This window comes from Paralichthys olivaceus, chromosome 15, assembly GCF_024713975.1.
Source record: "Paralichthys olivaceus isolate ysfri-2021 chromosome 15, ASM2471397v2, whole genome shotgun sequence".
In the NCBI taxonomy this organism is placed as follows: domain Eukaryota; kingdom Metazoa; phylum Chordata; class Actinopteri; order Pleuronectiformes; family Paralichthyidae; genus Paralichthys; species Paralichthys olivaceus.
In genome coordinates this window covers 411,500-430,000 of record NC_091107.1, presented here as the reverse complement: position 1 = coordinate 430,000, position 18,501 = coordinate 411,500, and the positions used below count along the sequence as shown (strand labels likewise).

General features: G+C 40.7%; 4 protein-coding genes and 1 pseudogene across 4 annotated transcripts; all 5 read left to right on the top strand.

Annotated features, from left to right (window-relative positions):
- Positions 1-1,492: 1,492 nt before the first annotated feature.
- On the top strand, positions 1,493-2,528 carry LOC109644427 (olfactory receptor 8G17-like). Its single transcript, XM_069539912.1, has 2 exons — positions 1,493-1,506; positions 1,586-2,528. The coding sequence occupies exon 2, from the start codon at positions 1,593-1,595 to the stop codon at positions 2,526-2,528; it is 936 nt and encodes a 311-aa protein (XP_069396013.1). The 5' UTR covers positions 1,493-1,506; positions 1,586-1,592.
- A 902-nt stretch (positions 2,529-3,430) lies between these two features.
- LOC109648229 (olfactory receptor 52N5-like) lies at positions 3,431-5,857 on the top strand. Its single transcript, XM_069510200.1, has 2 exons — positions 3,431-3,521; positions 4,765-5,857. The coding sequence occupies exon 2, from the start codon at positions 4,771-4,773 to the stop codon at positions 5,710-5,712; it is 942 nt and encodes a 313-aa protein (XP_069366301.1). The 5' UTR covers positions 3,431-3,521; positions 4,765-4,770; the 3' UTR covers positions 5,713-5,857.
- Positions 5,858-8,767: 2,910 nt separating this feature from the next.
- LOC138413811 (olfactory receptor 52P1-like) lies at positions 8,768-10,072 on the top strand. The gene has a single exon (XM_069539901.1). The coding sequence runs from the start codon at positions 9,024-9,026 to the stop codon at positions 9,942-9,944; it is 921 nt and encodes a 306-aa protein (XP_069396002.1). The 5' UTR covers positions 8,768-9,023; the 3' UTR covers positions 9,945-10,072.
- Positions 10,073-12,579: 2,507 nt separating this feature from the next.
- LOC138413813 (olfactory receptor 52E8-like) lies at positions 12,580-14,339 on the top strand (annotated as a pseudogene).
- Positions 14,340-16,428: 2,089 nt separating this feature from the next.
- On the top strand, positions 16,429-17,768 carry LOC109645791 (olfactory receptor 52Z1P-like). The gene has a single exon (XM_020111434.2). The coding sequence runs from the start codon at positions 16,429-16,431 to the stop codon at positions 17,392-17,394; it is 966 nt and encodes a 321-aa protein (XP_019966993.1). The 3' UTR covers positions 17,395-17,768.
- Positions 17,769-18,501: the final 733 nt, after the last annotated feature.

Below are 18,501 nucleotides of genomic sequence, written 5' to 3'. Positions count from 1 at the left end.
ACCACGGCAACATTAATGAGCGTTAATGTCTCTGAACACAGATGATCGTTAATGAGCTGTTACCAACAAAACACTTATCAACAGTTTCTGATGTAATTAGTCCTGAGGGAGAACAGACATGTTTATCAGAGCTGACACCAGGGGGCAGTAATCTGCAGGGACTCATCTACAATTAACAGGAAGAACCAGAGACACAAAGAACAACAACATGTTTAGAATTTCATCACTTTGGTAAATTCAAACATTTTATACCAGAAAGAAAAGAAGAACTAACTGCTGATTCACTCTCTTTGTGCTAAGCTAGGCTAACAACATGCACAGAGAGGATGAAATATATAAATATAATATAAATATAATATAAAAGACATATATGAGATTATCACTGTTAAACTGATCGTTCACAACTAGTTCACACCTGGTTCACACCTGGTTCACATCCGGTTCACACCTGGTTCACATCCGGTTCACACCTGGTTCACACCAGGTTCGACCCGGTTCACCTGTAAAGAAGGTCGTCTCCAGTTAGCGACTTCCTGTCCGTCGGCCCCTGAACGCTGCTTTTGATTCTATGAACCTGCTGGTCACTGAGACTTCTGGGAAATCACACACACAATGTTTGTGCTTCTATCTTAGTGAGGACACTCAAACTAAGTGGCTAACCCTTAACTTAACGTAAACCTGATTCCAACCCTAGAACCAGGTCTTAACCCCCAAACAGTCCACCGCAGGTCAGAAAGACAAAATGTCCTCACTCTGTAGGTTGTAGGCCAGACTGGTCCTCACAAAGATAGCTGTACAAGAGCACACACACACACACTCCTCAAAGATGATAAAACTCATCAAGTTAAAAAGAATCTGCAGCGTTGAAACAGTCGATGTTCATTTATAATAATTCATGAAACAAATCATCATTGTCATTCATCACTTGACCTTTAAACATCACTGTGTCACTGTCCCTGATGAACAGCGCCCCCTGCAGCCACACAGGATGAACTCTGTGGGTCTCTGTGTCTGACGAAGTGTTTTCATGTAAAAACAAAGTGAATCAATGTGTTGAGCTGGATATTACCCATGATCCTCTGCTTCCTGACCCAGAAGAGCTGCTGCTGTAACAAACTGTTCAGATTCTTCATGTTTTAAAGTTTCTGCTGAACATTGGAGATTAACTCTGGTTGTTAAGAACTGATCTCAGATCAGCTTCACTCTTCACCTGGAGCTGATGGAGACTCTGTCACTTCTTCTCACAGGAGATGAACCCACTCAGCAGAGTGACAGAGAACAGACGCTCAGGGAGAAAAGTTGAAACCTGAATCTGATGTTATGTTGTTCTGGTTAATTCCCAGATGATCGGTGTTCCCTGCCTCTGGTGACGACTTCTCTATAAACGTGACTCCAGCTCCCGAGTTCAGCAGAAGTTTGTTGTCTCAGTGTTTGATAACTTCACAGAAAGTGAAGGTGACGTTCATCTGTTTAAATCGTCTTTCATTTCTAATGTTTTTCAGGATTTATCTGCAGTTAAATCTCTGTTTATTCAAACCTGCATCACATGCTGACGTGTGAAAACTCATCTGTGACCTGTTGTTTGCAGGTTGATGGAAAACTTCACGTTGAACAGCGTCACCCTGCAGCTGGAGGGGGTAAAGGTCACACAGGTGTCCGTCTACCCCGTCTTCTTCTTCTTCTTTCTCTCCTACATCCTCATCATCTTAGCAAACATCTGCATCGTGGTCCTAGTTTTCACAGACAAAAACCTTCACCAGCCCATGTACCTCCTGTTCTGTAACCTGCCATTTAATGACATACTTGGAAACTCTATCATGGTCCCGCGTTTGCTCATAGACATCCTGCGTCCTCCCTCTGAACGTCTCATCAGTTATTACGAGTGTGTGGTCCAAGCTTTCACCACACACATGTTCGGCACCACCTCCCACACGGTGCTGATGATCATGGCCTTTGACAGATATGTGGCCATCTGTCATCCTCTGCGTTACGCTGCCATCATGACCAACAAGATGGTGATCAAGCTGACAGTGTCTGCCTGGGGCGTGGCCTTTGTGTTGGTGGGGATTCTGCTGGGTTTGACCATAAGACTGAACCGATGCAGGACAAAGATCATGAATCCGTTCTGTGACAACGCCTCGCTGTTCAAACTCTCCTGTGAGAGTGTGTTTGTTAATAATGTTTACGGCCTCACCTTCACCGTGGTCCTGTTCTCAGCTTCTATCGGCAGCATAGTTCTCACATATACTCAAATAACCATCGTCTGTCTGACCAGTAAAAACAAGTCTCTGAACAGTAAAGCTTTAAAGACCTGCAGCACTCATCTAATGGTGTATCTCATCATGTTCTTATGTGGAACCTTCATCATCATCCTGCATCGCTTCCCTCAGTACTCCGACTACAGGAAGCTGTCTGCCATTTTGTTTCATGTCATCCCCGGCACCTTGAACCCCATAATATACGGAGTCCAGTCAAGAGAGATACGAAAGTTTCTGTCTAAACTGTTTCAGTCCAGAAAAGTTTCATAATTCTAATATAAACAGTTACGTTTTTAAATATATTATTTAGAGGAAACACGTCTTCTCTGTTTTTCTGTTAATTCTCATTTTTCATCATTTTCTCAAATGTCATGATTCAAGAAAATCAATAATATTTGTTGTTGTTTAATCACTGAAGTTAAGTAAAGTTAATCTGACTTGTTTTAGTTGAGTAAAGTTACTGAGAAACTGCAGATTCAGTCTTTATTTCAGCAAATGTGTCATAAAGAACATGTTACATGTGCACGTTACTGTACATATATGATGTATAGACAACAAATATATAAAAACCATGACATCTATCATTATCACTATTCTGACTCATTGACAACACCAGTAATGACAGTGTAATAATAATACTGTGATGTCTTCACTCTTATTAAACTTGTTTATGTCTCCATCGGATTTCTTTGATTCTGATTCGATAGCAGCAGCTCGTTATCATATAAATATTTTAAACCTCTGACGTCAAACTGAAGTTTGATGTTTCTGGAGTTTTCTCTTCGTTCTGTAAATGGATCCTGGTCCTGCTGACCTCAGGTCCTGAAAAAGGTTTGATGACTATAACAGGAAGCTGCGTAGAGAGCAGGTCGTACTTCCTGTTTGTCCTGATGCCTCGTCACACACACACAGACGACATGACAATTAACTGTGTGTGTGTGAGTGTATGTGTGTGTGTGTGTGTGTGTGTTTGTGTTCATATTATTTTATTTGAATAAAAACAACATGAATGTTTTTATCAAAAATCATTTGGTTCATTTTATTTTCAGCTCAAACACGTCGACGCGTCTCTTTAATGTTTCTGTAGAAAACAAACAGCTGATCCTGATTCGTCTCTAAGAATCAAACATGTGAACATGTTACAGCTTCACATCACGTGACGTCAGTGACAACAGCTGACGTCACGTGATGTGACTCTGCAGAGGATCAAACCTATAAAAGTGTGAAGCTGCAGCTGTGGGGGGGCAGACGACGCTGCACGAGGTAAAACTCACTCGTACTTGTGTGTGTGTGTGTGTGTGTGTGTGTGTGTTTGTCTGTGTGTGTGTGTCTGTGTGTGTGTGTGTCTGTGTCTGTGTGTGTGTGTGTGTCTGTGTGTGTGTGTTTGTCTGTGTGTGTGTGTTTGTCTGTGTGTGTGTGTCTGTTTGTCTGTGTGTGTGTGTGTGTCTGTGTGTGTGTGTTTGTCTGTGTGTGTGTGTGTCTGTGTGTGTGTGTGTTTGTCTGTGTGTGTGTGTGTGTGTGTGTGTGTGTGTGTGTGTGTGTGTGTATGAAACAAAGAGCTGCTCACTGATCCTGTAGAAACTTTTTAATTCTTCTTCTTAATGATACTGAAGTAAAAACACTTTCATGAGAGTGACACCAGGAGGTATAAGTACACACATTCTTTACTTCAGTCAAAGTACACATACTTGTGTTAAAGTACTGATTCCACCTCTTTACTCCAGTAAAAGTATAAAGTTTCCCTCTGAAGATCATTTCTCTCGACTGTATCTGAGACTGACGTCACATTAGTTAATAAAGAATTTTATAATAATAAAGATTATTTCACTTCAACCACTCGGACTCAAATCAAAAACTTAAAACAGGTTCAAGAAAAGATTTGTGAAATGTGTTCGACGTGTTGAATCCAGTTTTCTTCATTTAGTCCAGAGTGAAGTTTCATATCGGTGATGTTTGATTCTTCTCTTTCTTCCATCTTGTCTCTTCTCCACCGTCGAGTCTTGACCTTGTTACGTCAGTTGTGTTAAACTGACACACAACAACCACTCGTCTTTTCTGTTTTTACTATTTTACAAGGTTGTACCATCATAGTTTTTTTTATTATTCTATTGTTCGAATCCTTATTTTAGCTCTTTAATCTGATTTTCTCTTTGATTTTGGTTGAAAACTCTTTTGAACTGTACTTTGTGTTTGTTCTTTTCATCGATCCTCAGTCGTCTCTGAGCTGCAGCTTGAATCTTCCTCTGTGAATGAGGTGAAATGTGTCTCGATGATGCGAAGTCAAAAAACAGATCATTTCCCTTCAATGTTTTAAAACCATTCAGTCAGATTGAAAATGTCAAAAGTAGAAAGTTCAGAATTTTGTGTTAAAATGTAGAAAACTAAAAACTAACGAACACATTCCTGAAACTTGAGCTACAGTGACTGAGTGTTTGTACAGACGTATGTTCCATATTTGACTGAACATCCAGATGTTGTGTTCATTGCTGTCGTCACTTGTTCACAGTGACAGATGGAAAACCAGAGTTTCCGTCCCAACGTGCTGCTCCTGGAGGGGTTAAAGGTCAGCCCTGCCTCCTCTATTCCTGCCTTCGTCCTGCTCCTCCTCATCTACGTCTTCATCATGGTGTCTAACGTGGGCCTGGTGCTGCTGATCTCCACGGAGCGGAGCCTCCACCAGCCCATGTACCTGCTCTTCTGCAACATGAGCATCAACGACGCGTTCGGAGCCACGATCATCATCCCTCATGTTCTCCGAGATATTTTCATGTCAAACTCCGAGCGCTATATTCACTATGTGGACTGCGTGGTTCAGGCGTTCTGCGTCCACCTGTACGGTAGCACCTCCCACACCGTGCTCATGGTCATGGCCTTCGACCGCTACGTGGCCATCTGCAACCCCCTGCGTTACGTCACCATCATGACCACCAATATGGTGGTGAAGCTGTCGGTAGCAGCGTGGGGGACAGCGTTGGTATTGGTGGCCATCCTCCTGGGCCTCACCGTCCGCCTGTCGCGCTGCCGGCAGGTTATATCCAACCTGTTCTGTGACAACGCCTCCCTGTTCAAACTGTCGTGTGAGAGCGTCTTCATCAACCAGGTGTACGGCCTCGGCTACACTGTGGTCCTGCTGGGCTCGTCCATCTGCAGCGTCACGCTCACCTACCTGAAGATCGCCGCCGTGTGCGTGCACAGCAAAAACAAGGTGCTGAACAACAGAGCGCTGCAGACCTGCACCTCCCACCTGACCGTGTACGTCCTCCTGCTGGTGTCGGCCTTCATCATCGTCATCCTGCACCGTTTCCCCCAGCTGTCCGACCACAGGAAGGTGGCGGCCATAGTGGGCGAAGTGGCTCTGCCCGCCCTGAACGCCATTATCTACGGGCTGCAGATGAAAGAGGTCAGACAGCGAATCACTAAAGTGTTTCACAGTAAACAAACACATTTCAAATGATTCACTGTCCAATCACAAGCCGCGTTTACACTTTATAATAACACGCTAATATTCAGTAAATATTCATAACTGTAAATATCCATAACTACTGAAGCCCTGAACAGTCATGGAATCTTACATTATATGATTCCATGAATTTGAGTTGTTATCTCGTGATAACAATAAATTTACTAATCATCTCGTAACGAACCTTTGTTTTCCTGAGATACTAAATTAAATTAATTTGAGATCACGATGTCAATGAACGACTGATATATATGTTTATGGGTACGACTATTTCTGCATTTGTTTTATAAATGCTTTACGCTAAATTAGATTTTAAAAAACTAAATGAATGCAGGAGTTTGTGTAACTGGTTGAATTAACTGGTGATGTGTGAGCTTGTTCAACTACAATCCCTGTAATGATGGTTTTATATGTATTTATAGATAACGACTAAATGATCTCGTTATAATGAGATAACAACTCAAATTAAGTCGGTAACTGTAAACATGAATAACTGTAAATATTCATAACTGTAAACATGAATAACTGTAAATATTCATAACTGTAAACATGAATAACTGTAAATATTAATAACTGTAAACATGAATAACTGTAAATATTAATAACTGTAAATATTAATAACTGTAAATATTCATAATTGTAAACATGAATAACTGTAAACATGAATAACTGTAAACATGAATAACTGTAAATGTTATATATATTATATTATATAACTGTTTCTATTCGAAGCTAAATTGTAAATTTTCTTTGTCTGATACTTGGAACATTTCACATTTAGACCAATAAATACGAGGCTATAGAGAACTTGTGTGTGAATTTGTAAAATATGAGTAAATTCAAATGTGCATGTAGTACATCACGTGCACGATACTTGATGAACTTGAGACAACGTGCACGTGATCAAATCTGATTGGATGGCAGTTGATGAACATCGTGTTCAGAAGTGATGACGTCACGTCCTCCAGATGCTGTCGACTCATAAGACGAGTGATTCAGTCCAGCTGTGGTGAGAGGACGAGGAGCGACACAGGTAAACACACACACACGTGCACATCTCTATAGTTGTGAGGACGCTCATGATGCATTACCTGAATCTGAACCTAACACCGAGACTTAACCCTCAAACAAAACTTTGAATTCATGATGGTACTGAAGCAAAATTGGCCTCACACACACACACACACACACACAAACACAAACACACACACACACACACACACACACACACACACACACACACACACACACACACACAGACAGCAGGAAATCAAACTGTGTTGAAGGTTTAAATTAAAAAATCTTCTGTTTCTCTTTGGATTTCTTCTTCATGTGGTTTAAAAACACTTTGATATGAAAATGTTGGAACATTAAAAGTCAAATCTTATTTCACTGAGTCGATGTTAAACCTAAAGTGAAAAATTAGATTTGAACCAGAAACACTGATGTTTTTTATGTCTTTGTTATAAACTCACAACTTTGATTTATATAAACTCACCTGCTGAGGTTGTGTTTAATTACAATATCTTACCTTTTTATTTATGATATGATTGTTTTTATGATACTTTATTGTAGATATTTTTTATATGTAAAAATGTGTGTCTGTGTGTGTGTGCCATGTTTCGTGTGTATTTATATATATATATATATATATAAATACAGTGACAATATATCTAATATACCATATATAATAATAATATTTCTGTGTCTATACATTTTTAAGTTTATTTGTCCAAAGAGCAGAATGTTGAAGAAAAAAAACATATTGTCAAATACAAAAACTTTTGTCCTGATGATTTTAAATTGAGTTAATTTGATTATTTTACTTTATAAATAATAAAATACTAAAGCAGTAAAATGGATTTGTACATAAATATATGTTTTATCATCTCATAATCACATTCGTCTCAAATCTGAACAAAGTGCAACGTCCTCCGATCGTAACTCAGAGGAAATGATTAGTTTTGAAAGAATAGATGAAGTGAGAACAATGATGGACGTGTTGTTAGCATCAGCAGGTTCTGTATGTTCCTCTGTATGTTCCTCTGTATGTTCCTCTGATGTTCCTCTGTGTTCCTCTGATGTTCCTCTGTATGTTCCTCTGTGTGTTCCTCTGATGTTCCTCTGTATGTTCCTCTGTGTGTTCCTCTGATGTTCCTCTGTATGTTCCTCTGATGTTCCTCTGTGTTCCTCTGTATGTTCCTCTGATGTTCCTCTGTATGTTCCTCTGTATGTTCCTCTGATGTTCCTCTGTATGTTCCTCTGTATGTTCCTCTGATGTTCCTCTGATGTTCCTCTGATGTTCCTCTGTATGTTCCTCTGTATGTTCCTCTGATGTTCCTCTGTATGTTCCTCTGATGTTCCTCTGATGTTCCTCTGATGTTCCTCTGTATGTTCCTCTGTATGTTCCTCTGATGTTCCTCTGTATGTTCCTCTGATGTTCCTCTGTCTGTTCCTCTGTATGTCCCTCTGATGTTCCTCTGATGTTCCTCTGTATGTTCCTCTGATGTTCCTCTGTATGTTCCTCTGATGTTCCTCTGATGTTCCTCTGATGTTCCTCTGTATGTTCCTCTGTATGTTCCTCTGATGTTCCTCTGTATGTTCCTCTGTATGTCCCTCTGATGTTCCTCTGATGTTCCTCTGTATGTTCCTCTGTATGTTCCACTGATGTTCCTCTGTATGTTCCTCTGATGTTCCTCTGATGTTCCTCTGTATGTTCCTCTGTATGTTCCTCTGTACGTTCCTCTGTATGTTCCTCTGTGTGTTCCTCTGTATGTTCCTCTGATGTTCCTCTGTCTGTTCCTCTGTATGTCCCTCTGATGTTCCTCTGATGTTCCTCTGTATGTTCCTCTGATGTTCCTCTGATGTTCCTCTGATGTTCCTCTGATGTTCCTCTGTATGTTCCTCTGTATGTTCCTCTGTATGTTCCTCTGTATGTCCCTCTGATGTTCCTCTGATGTTCCACTGATGTTCCTCTGTATGTTCCACTGATGTTCCTCTGTATGTTCCTCTGATGTTCCTCTGATGTTCCTCTGATGTTCCTCTGTATGTTCCTCTGTATGTTCCTCTGTACGTTCCTCTGTATGTTCCTCTGTGTGTTCCTCTGTGTGTTCCTCTGATGTTAATCCTAATATCTGATAATCAATCAAACACTGTGAATCAAAGAATCTGTTTTGTTTCCATTTGTCAGCAGATTATTTTGTTTTCATGATAACGACAGAATCAAGAGTCACGAGTGTAAAACGTGTTTCTGTGTTTTTTCCCAGGTGTTGATTGACAGCTGATCATGATCGTTCCTCTGCAGGATGAACAACGTCAGTGTGGATCTCCTGCAGCTGGAGGGGTTAAAGGTCAGCCCTGCCTCCTCTGTTCCTGCCTTCGTCCTGCTCCTCCTCATCTACGTCTTCATCATGGTGTCTAACGTGGGCCTGGTGCTGCTGATCTCCACGGAGCGGAGCCTCCACCAGCCCATGTACCTGCTCTTCTGCAACATGAGCATCAACGACGCGTTCGGAGCCACCGTGGTCATCCCTCGTCTGCTGAGCGACGTCTTTCTCCCAGGTTCGGACCGATACATTTCTTACGTGAACTGCGCGGTTCAGGCGTTCTGCGCTCACTACCATGCGAGCACCTCCCACACGGTGCTCATGATCATGGCCTTCGATCGCTACGTGGCGATCTGTGACCCCCTGCGTTACGCTGCCATCATGACCACAAGGATGGTGGTGAATTTGTCGGTGTCAGCGTGGATGGTTTCTCTTCTCTTGGTGGTCGTCCTCGTCGGCCTCAGCGTCCGTCTGTCGCGCTGCAGGTGGATCATATTCAACCCGTTCTGTGACAACGCCTCCTTGTTCAAACTCTCATGTGAAAACGTTCTCATCAACAACATCTACGGCCTCGGCTACACCGTGGTCCTGCTGGGCTCCTCCCTCGCCAGCGTCACGCTCACCTACCTGAGGATCGCCATGGTGTGTCTGAGCAGCAGGAACAAGGTGCTGAACGGCCGGGCGCTGCAGACCTGCGCCTCCCACCTCGCCGTCTACATCATCATGCTTGTGTCCGGCTCCGTCATCATCGTCCTCCATCGCTTCCCACACCTGTCCGACCACAGAAAGCTCGCCTCCATCATGTTTCACGTGGTTCCTCCCGCCATGAACGCCATCATCTACGGACTGCAGATCAAAACGGTCCGAGAGAAAATCACCATCATGTTCAGCAGGAAGTGACGTGACGCTGACCCTGATCAATGTTTTCTAATATTTCTGCTGCTGATATTTCTCATGAACTTTGACCTCCATGTTTCCAAAAAGATTAAAACTCAACTTTATTCAAACTGAACCGTTCACGGAGGCTGTGTGAGGTCACAAGTCATAATGTCACTCACGTGAATACTACGTTACACTACAAATACTACGTTACACTACAAATACTACACTACAAATACTATGTTACACTACAAATACTACACTACAAATACTACGTTACACTACAAATACTACACTACAAATACTACGTTACACTACAAATACTATGTTACACTACAAATACTACACTACAAATACTACGTTACACTACAAATACTACACTACAAATACTATGTTACACTACAAATACTACGTTACACTACAAATACTATGTTACACTACAAATACTACGTTACACTACAAATACTACACTACAAATACTATGTTACACTACAAATACTACACTACAAATACTACGTTACACTACAAATACTACACTACACTACGTTACACTACAAATACTACACTACAAATACTATGTTACACTACAAATACTACACTACAAATACTACGTTACACTACAAATACTACACTACAAATACTATGTTACACTACAAATACTACACTACAAATACTATGTTACACTACAAATACTACACTACAAATACTACGTTACACTACAAATACTACACTACAAATACTATGTTACACTACAAATACTACACTACAAATACTACGTTACACTACAAATACTACACTACACTACGTTACACTACAAATACTATGTTACACTACAAATACTACACTACGAATACTACGTTACACTACAAATACTACACTACAAATACTATGTTACACTACAAATACTACACTACAAATACTATGTTACACTTCAAATACTACGTTACACTACAAATACTACACTACAAATACTACGTTACACTACAAATACTACACTACAAATACTACGTTACACTACAAATACTACACTACAAATACTATGTTACACTACAAATACTACGTTACACTACAAATACTACACTACAAATACTATGTTACACTACAAATACTACGTTACACTACAAATACTACACTACAAATACTATGTTACACTACAAATACTACACTACAAATACTATGTTACACTACAAATACTACACTATAAATACTATGTTACACTACATATACTACACTACAAATACTATGTTACACTACAAATACTACACTACAAATACTATGTTACACTACAAATACTACACTACAAATACTATGTTACACTACAAATACTACATTATACTACAAATACTATATTATACTATTTTGTTTGATTTTTTAGATTGATCTGTTTCCATGACTCTAACTGTCCGAGCTCATCTTTGAGGTACACACAGATATACAACATGGGTACAGACAGATATACACAGATATACAACATGGGTACACACAGATATACACAGATATACAACATGGGTACACACAGATATACAACATGGGTACACACAAATATACACAGATATACAACATGGGTACACACAGATATACAACATGGGTACACACAGGTACACACAGATATACAACATGGGTACACACAGGTACACACAGATACACACAGATATACAACATGGGTACACACAGATATACACAGATATACAACATGGGTACACACAGATATACAACATGGGTACACACAAATATACACAGATATACAACATGGGTACACACAGATATACAACATGGGTACACACAGGTACACACAGATATACAACATGGGTACACACAGGTACACACAGATACACACAGATATACAACATGGGTACACACAGATATACACAGATATACAACATGGGTACACACAGATATACACAGATATACAACATGGGTACACACAGATATACAACATGGGTACACACAGGTACACACAGGTATACAACATGGGTACACACAGGTATACAACATGGGTACACACAGGTATACAACATGGGTACACACAGGTATACAACATGGGTACACACAGGTACACAACATGGGTACACACAGGTACACAACATGGGTACACACAGGTATACAACATGGGTACACACAGGTATACAACATGGGTACACACAGGTACACACAGGTATACAACATGGGTACACAACACAGATTGAAAAATGTGTTTCATTCACAATGTCAAGGAGAAGAACTACACTACCCACAATCCTCTTATTGGTGGAGCTCAGTGTTCCCATGGTTCAGTGTAACGCACACTGTATAAAAACATTCAACACACAAACAACAATATATCACAACACTATATTAACTCCCAGCCTCGTTTACAATCTTCCCAAATTGTCCCATGTGACCTTCCTCCTCCGTGACCTCCACTGGCTTCCTGTTGGGGCCCGCATCCGATTCAACTGCACCCGTCCACCTCCGAGCACTGGTCCGACCTCAGGCCCCAGCGAGAGCACTTCTACATCAGCTGGTCGACGGGCACGTCCATCGCTGAGAGCAAACAAAGTCCAGAGTGGAACGAACTCCCGACCAATGTCAGGGCAGCGGGATCGCGTTCAGACCCCCCCCCCCCCCAAAAAAAAAAACAAAAACGGATGCACTTGTATGTTCAGACTTTGAATTTTTCTGTTTTCTAATATTTAAAGATTTGTCTGATTTAAACTGTTGATAATTTTAAATTTGAACCAGAGACGTTTTCAATGTGGATGACAACCGAACACACACACACATACATACACTCTCTCTCTCTCTCTCTCTCTCTCTCACACACACACACATACACACACAGTTCAGAAGTTGCTCAGCTATGAAGTGATGAACGTCCTCAGGGTGTCGGTTCGTCCACTGACGTCACGACCTCGAGACGCTGCGTCGTCTTATAAGAAGTGAGTCAGTCCAGGTCTGATGTGACTGCAGGAGGTTCAACACAGGTAAACACACACAGGTAAACACACACAGGTAAACACACACAGGTAAACACACACAGGTAAACACACACAGGTAAACACACACAGGTAAACACACACAGGTAAACACACACACACACGCAGTGATAACAGAACATGTGATGTGGTGAATGAACGTTGTGTTGTGTAACATCAGTGTTTAAATGTTTCTCTGACACCTGAGACTGAAACATTTTTTCTCAGGTGTTGATTGACAGCTGATCATGATCGTTCCTCTGCAGGATGAACAACGTCAGTGTGGATCTCCTGCAGCTGGAGGGGTTAAAGGTCAGCCCTGCCTCCTCTGTTCCTGCCTTCGTCCTGCTCCTCCTCATCTACGTCTTCATCATGGTGTCTAACGTGGGCCTGGTGCTGCTGATCTCCACGGAGCGGAGCCTCCACCAGCCCATGTACCTGCTCTTCTGCAACATGAGCATCAACGACGCGTTCGGAGCCACCGTGGTCATCCCTCGTCTGCTGAGCGACGTCTTCACTCCCGTGACTCAGCGCTACATCCATTACTATGAGTGCGTTCTTCAGGCATTCTGCGCTCACTTCCATGGAGGCACCTCCCACACGGTGCTCATGATCATGGCATTCGATCGCTATGTAGCGATCTGCAACCCCCTGCGTTACGCCGCCATCATGACCACCAGGATGGTGGCGCTGTTGTCTGCGGCGGCCTGGGCGGCAGCCTTCTGTCTGATTGCGACCCTGGTCGGCCTCAGCGTCCGTCTGTCGCGCTGCAGGTGGATCATATTCAACCCGTTCTGTGACAACGCCTCCTTGTTCAAACTCTCATGTGAAAACGTTCTCATCAACCACATCTACGGCCTCGGCAGCGCCATGGCCACGATGGCATGCTCCCTCGCCAGCGTCACGCTCACCTACCTGAGGATCGCCATGGTGTGTCTGAGCAGCAGGAACAAGGTGCTGAACGGCCGGGCGCTGCAGACCTGCGCCTCCCACCTCGCCTCTACATCATCATGCTTGTGTCCGGCTCCGTCATCATCGTCCTCCATCGCTTCCCACACCTGTCCGACCACAGGAAGCTCGCCTCCATCATGTTCCACGTGGTTCCTCCCGCCATGAACGCCATCATCTACGGACTGCAGATCAAAATGGTCCGAGAGAAAATCACCATCATGTTCATAAAGAAAAAACCACAGAACTGAATTAATTCAAGATTCAAGAGCATAAATCATCAAATTGATTCTCATGTTAATTCTATTCATTATAGCCCAAACATAAATAAAATGGTCGTCACATGTTCCTGAAATGAAACAATTTGAATTCAAGTAGGAAACAATTCTGTGACCTTCTTTATTTTTTATTTTTTTTATTTCTATATTTTTATTCATCTCTATCTAAATGCCCTTCTGCTGCTGTAATGTTGAAATTTCCCCAGTGTGGGATGAATAAAGTCTATCTTATCTTATCTTATCTTATCTTATCTTATCTTATGTTATCTTATCTTATCTTATCTTATCTTATCTTATGTTGTCTTATCTTATCTTATCTTATCTTATCTTATCTTATCTTATCTTATCTTATGTTATCTTATCTTATCTTATGTTATCTTATCTTATGTTATCTTATCTTATCTTATCTTATGTTATCTTATCTTATGTTATCTTATCTTATCTTATCTTATGTTATCTTATCTTATCTTATCTTATCTTATCTTATGTTGTCTTATCTTATCTTATCTTATCTTATCTTATCTTATCTTATCTTATCTTATCTTATCTTATGTTGTCTTATCTTATCTTATCTTATCTTATCTTATCTTATCTTATCTTATCTTATGTTATCTTATCTTATCTTATGTTATCTTATCTTATGTTATCTTATCTTATCTTATCTTATGTTATCTTATCTTATGTTATCTTATCTTATCTTATCTTATGTTATCTTATCTTATGTTATGTTATCTTATCTTATCTTATGTTATCTTATCTTATCTTATCTTATCTTGTTGATTATTTTACCTTAAAAAGATGTGAATCATGTTGAAGTATATTAAAACTTTATTATTCCCTTCAATCATATTCATAGAAATCATTTCAGCAGTTTTATTTGTTTGAGTTGAGCTGTGCTAACACCAAAGTATTAAAATATGTAAATCTCTCAGTTAATTTGTTCACTACCTTAATATATGTTTGATTTCAATAAAATAATAAAGATGAAATATTTATACAGAAACTGTGACTTTATCCATGATGAATAAAACTTTTTATTTTATTTAAACCCTTTAAATCTTCATTAATCAGTTCCAGACACTGTCTCTATCGCCCCCTGGTGTCTGGCTGCAGAACAGGTCATAAACCCTCCTCCTCCATGTTAACACGTCAGATGTTAACAGAAACCAGATGAGCAGTGAAATCAACTCAAACATCAACAACTTGCTTGATGCTGACAGCAACGGTTGCCCGGAGACAAAGTGATGAGCAACACAACAAACTGAAGAACGAGGAGCCAAAGAAGAAGAGTCTCATTATAAAAGACAAGTGTGAGAGAAGTCCGACAGGAGGACGTCTTGGTTATCACAGGTAAACATCACACACACACTCACAGTGTTTTCACTTTCATTCAGGACATAACGTTCATAGATATATCTGTCTGTTTTATATATGAAACATTATTGATGCTAATTATGAATCAAACTATAACAATAACTTTAAGGTTTTTGTTTTTGTTTGTACAACATTTTTATTATATTTATTTATTTATAATATAAAGAAAATTAACAAAACTAAGTTTTTTCAGTTTTGATTGAAAAATTAAAAGTTTTCCAGAAATCTTTTTGAACATTTCAGGGTAAAATGTCAGAGTTTTAACACGATTAATTAATTAATTAAAGCACTTTGTGCTTTTAATTTGAAACACGTGATGTGTTCCTCACATGAGAAAATGTTGCTTGAATTCATCCTGATTCTTTATTTCTGACTCAAAGTACGTTTGACTTTTCACTTTGATGATGAGGTTTCTTGTGTTTGTAGTTTCTCTCCTGAGCTGCATGTTTGTGTCAGTTTCTCTTTCATTTCAAAAAAGATTTTATTTCATGTGACAGTTGTGATAAAAACTGAAGAATTAATTATTAACGTGTATTTTCTGTTGAGTCACATCAACTGTAAAATGAGATTCAACAGCTCCAACATGTCTCATCTCTGTTTGCACAGGACTTCACATCCTTTATTATTGCATCAGTTTGTTATTTCTTTTAAACATGAGAATTTTGGCTGCAGCAAAATCATTGAAACATAATAAATGAAATAAGTGTGACAGAGAAAATGAGAAGATCTGATTTTCTTCTTCTGTGGTAGAAGACTGAAGCAGATTCTGTAGTTCACATGTTCCAGGTTCTGAACACACGTGTTTCAGTCCGTTGATCATTCAGAGAAAATAAATTACACACATGTACATGAGCATGTTCAACTTTCAACTTTATTTAAAGATGATTCAACACATTTGTGTTAAACTGTTTAATGTTTCTCTCTCATCATTAACACCATCTCCTCAGCATCATGGAGAACCAGACGTTCAATGCTCAAATCTTATCCATTGAGGGGTTAAAGGTCAGCCCTGCCTCCTCTGTTCCTGCCTTCGTCCTGCTCCTCCTCATCTACGTCTTCATCATGGTGTCTAACGTGGGCCTGGTGCTCCTGATCTCCACGGAGCGGAGCCTCCACCAGCCCATGTACCTGCTCTTCTGCAACATGAGCATCAACGACGCGTTCGGAGCCACCGTGGTCATCCCTCGTCTGCTGAGCGACGTCTTCACTCCCGTGACTCAGCGCTACATCCATTACTATGAGTGCGTTCTTCAGGCCTTCGCCAGTCACTTTCATGCAGGCGCCTCCCACGCGGTGCTCATGATCATGGCCTTCGATCGCTACATGGCGATCTGCAACCCCCTGCGTTACGCCGCCATCATGACCACAAGGATGGTGGTGAAGCTGTCGGCGGGGGCCTGGGTGGCGGCCTTCATCTCTGTGGCGATCCTCCTGGGCCTCACCATCCGCCTGACGCGCTGCAGGAGGGTTATAATGAACCCGTTCTGCGATAACGCCTCCTTGTTCAAACTCTCCAGCCAGAACCTCCTCATCAACCACATCTACGGCCTCGGCAGCGCTGTGGTCATCCTGGGCTCCTCCCTCGGCAGCATCACACTCACCTACCTGAGGATCGCCATCATGTGTTTCAGCAGCAAGAACAAGGTGCTGAGCAGCAAAGCGCTGCAGACCTGCGCCACCCACCTGGCCGTGTACGTCATCATGCTGGTGTCGTCCTTCACTCCCATGATCATGCACCGGAACCCTCAGTGGGCGGACAGTGGAAAAGTGGCGTCCGTCATGTTTCATGTTGTGCCCCCGGCGCTGAACCCCATCATCTACGGACTGAACTGTAAAGAACTGCGACAGAAGATCATCAGCGTGTTTTACAGGAGTGAAGTCAAAATATCACAAGACAAACTTTACAGAAATAACTGAAATACAAAGGAGCTGAATCAGTTGAAGAGTGAAGCTGAACTGAGATCAGTTATTAACAACCAGAGTTTATCTCCAATGTTCAGCAGCAAACTTTAAAACATGAAGAACTCTGAACAGAGTTTGGTGGATTAGTTACAGCAGAAGCTCTGCTGGTTCAAGAAGCAGAGGATTATGGGTAATATCCAGTGTTCTGACAAATTGATTCACTTTGTTTTCTATACACAGTTAATTACGATGTGTGGCTGCAGGGGGCACTGTTCATCACAAACAGAAGGAAGGACTTTCAGAGAAGTTTCTAAATTACATAAAACATTTTTATGTTCAATTTAAATAATAAAAACATAAAACAAAAATTTGCCTGAATTATTATTTTTATTTTGTAATATTTTGCTGATGACATGTGATGTATATTATTGGTAATAAAGTATTAAACATCATATTTAAACCATTCATTTTACAAACTACAAGAGAAGAAAGAGTTTTTTATTTGTTTTAATTAGGATTTTTCTGTGGAATGTTCCTGGAGGTTGATCTTTTGAAATGTTTGATATTCACAGACAAACCTGTCCACAGCGGACCAGCTTGTCATCTTCACTCATGACAACATGATTTGTATTATATGCACACATTGGATATGGGGTGGCTGTGGCTGAGCAGTAGAGCGGTCGTCCTTCAACCAGAAGGTCGGTGGTTCAATCTCAGTCTTCCCTGGCAAGCAAGACGCTGAACCCCGAATGGCCCCTCATAGAAAAAGTGCTGCACATAGATGCACTGTGTGAATGGGTGAGTGAATGGCATACTGTGAAGTACCATTAAGTACTTTGAGTGACATCAAGACTAGAAAACATCTTTAGAAATACATATGTATAGTCAACAGTCTACATATAAAGTGAGTGAAAAGGCAGAAGCAGGATGCTTGTATTTTCCTGTCCTGCATTTCTGTCCATCTAATTAATCCTGTAATGATGAATACTATTAGATATAATTTATTATTACAGCTCATTATTAATTATTTGCTTCAGCTGCATCATAAGAAACACATTTTTCATCCCATCATGCAAACAGTTATTACATTATATTACATTTTACTATATTATATTATATTAT

Coding starts and splice junctions, on each gene's coding strand:
- LOC138413811 (XM_069539901.1), top strand. CDS start 9,024: ATGAACAACGTCAGTGTGGATCTCCTGCAGCTGGAGGGGTTAAAGGTC.
- LOC109645791 (XM_020111434.2), top strand. CDS start 16,429: ATGGAGAACCAGACGTTCAATGCTCAAATCTTATCCATTGAGGGGTTA.
- LOC109648229 (XM_069510200.1), top strand. CDS start 4,771: ATGGAAAACCAGAGTTTCCGTCCCAACGTGCTGCTCCTGGAGGGGTTA.
- LOC109644427 (XM_069539912.1), top strand. CDS start 1,593: ATGGAAAACTTCACGTTGAACAGCGTCACCCTGCAGCTGGAGGGGGTA.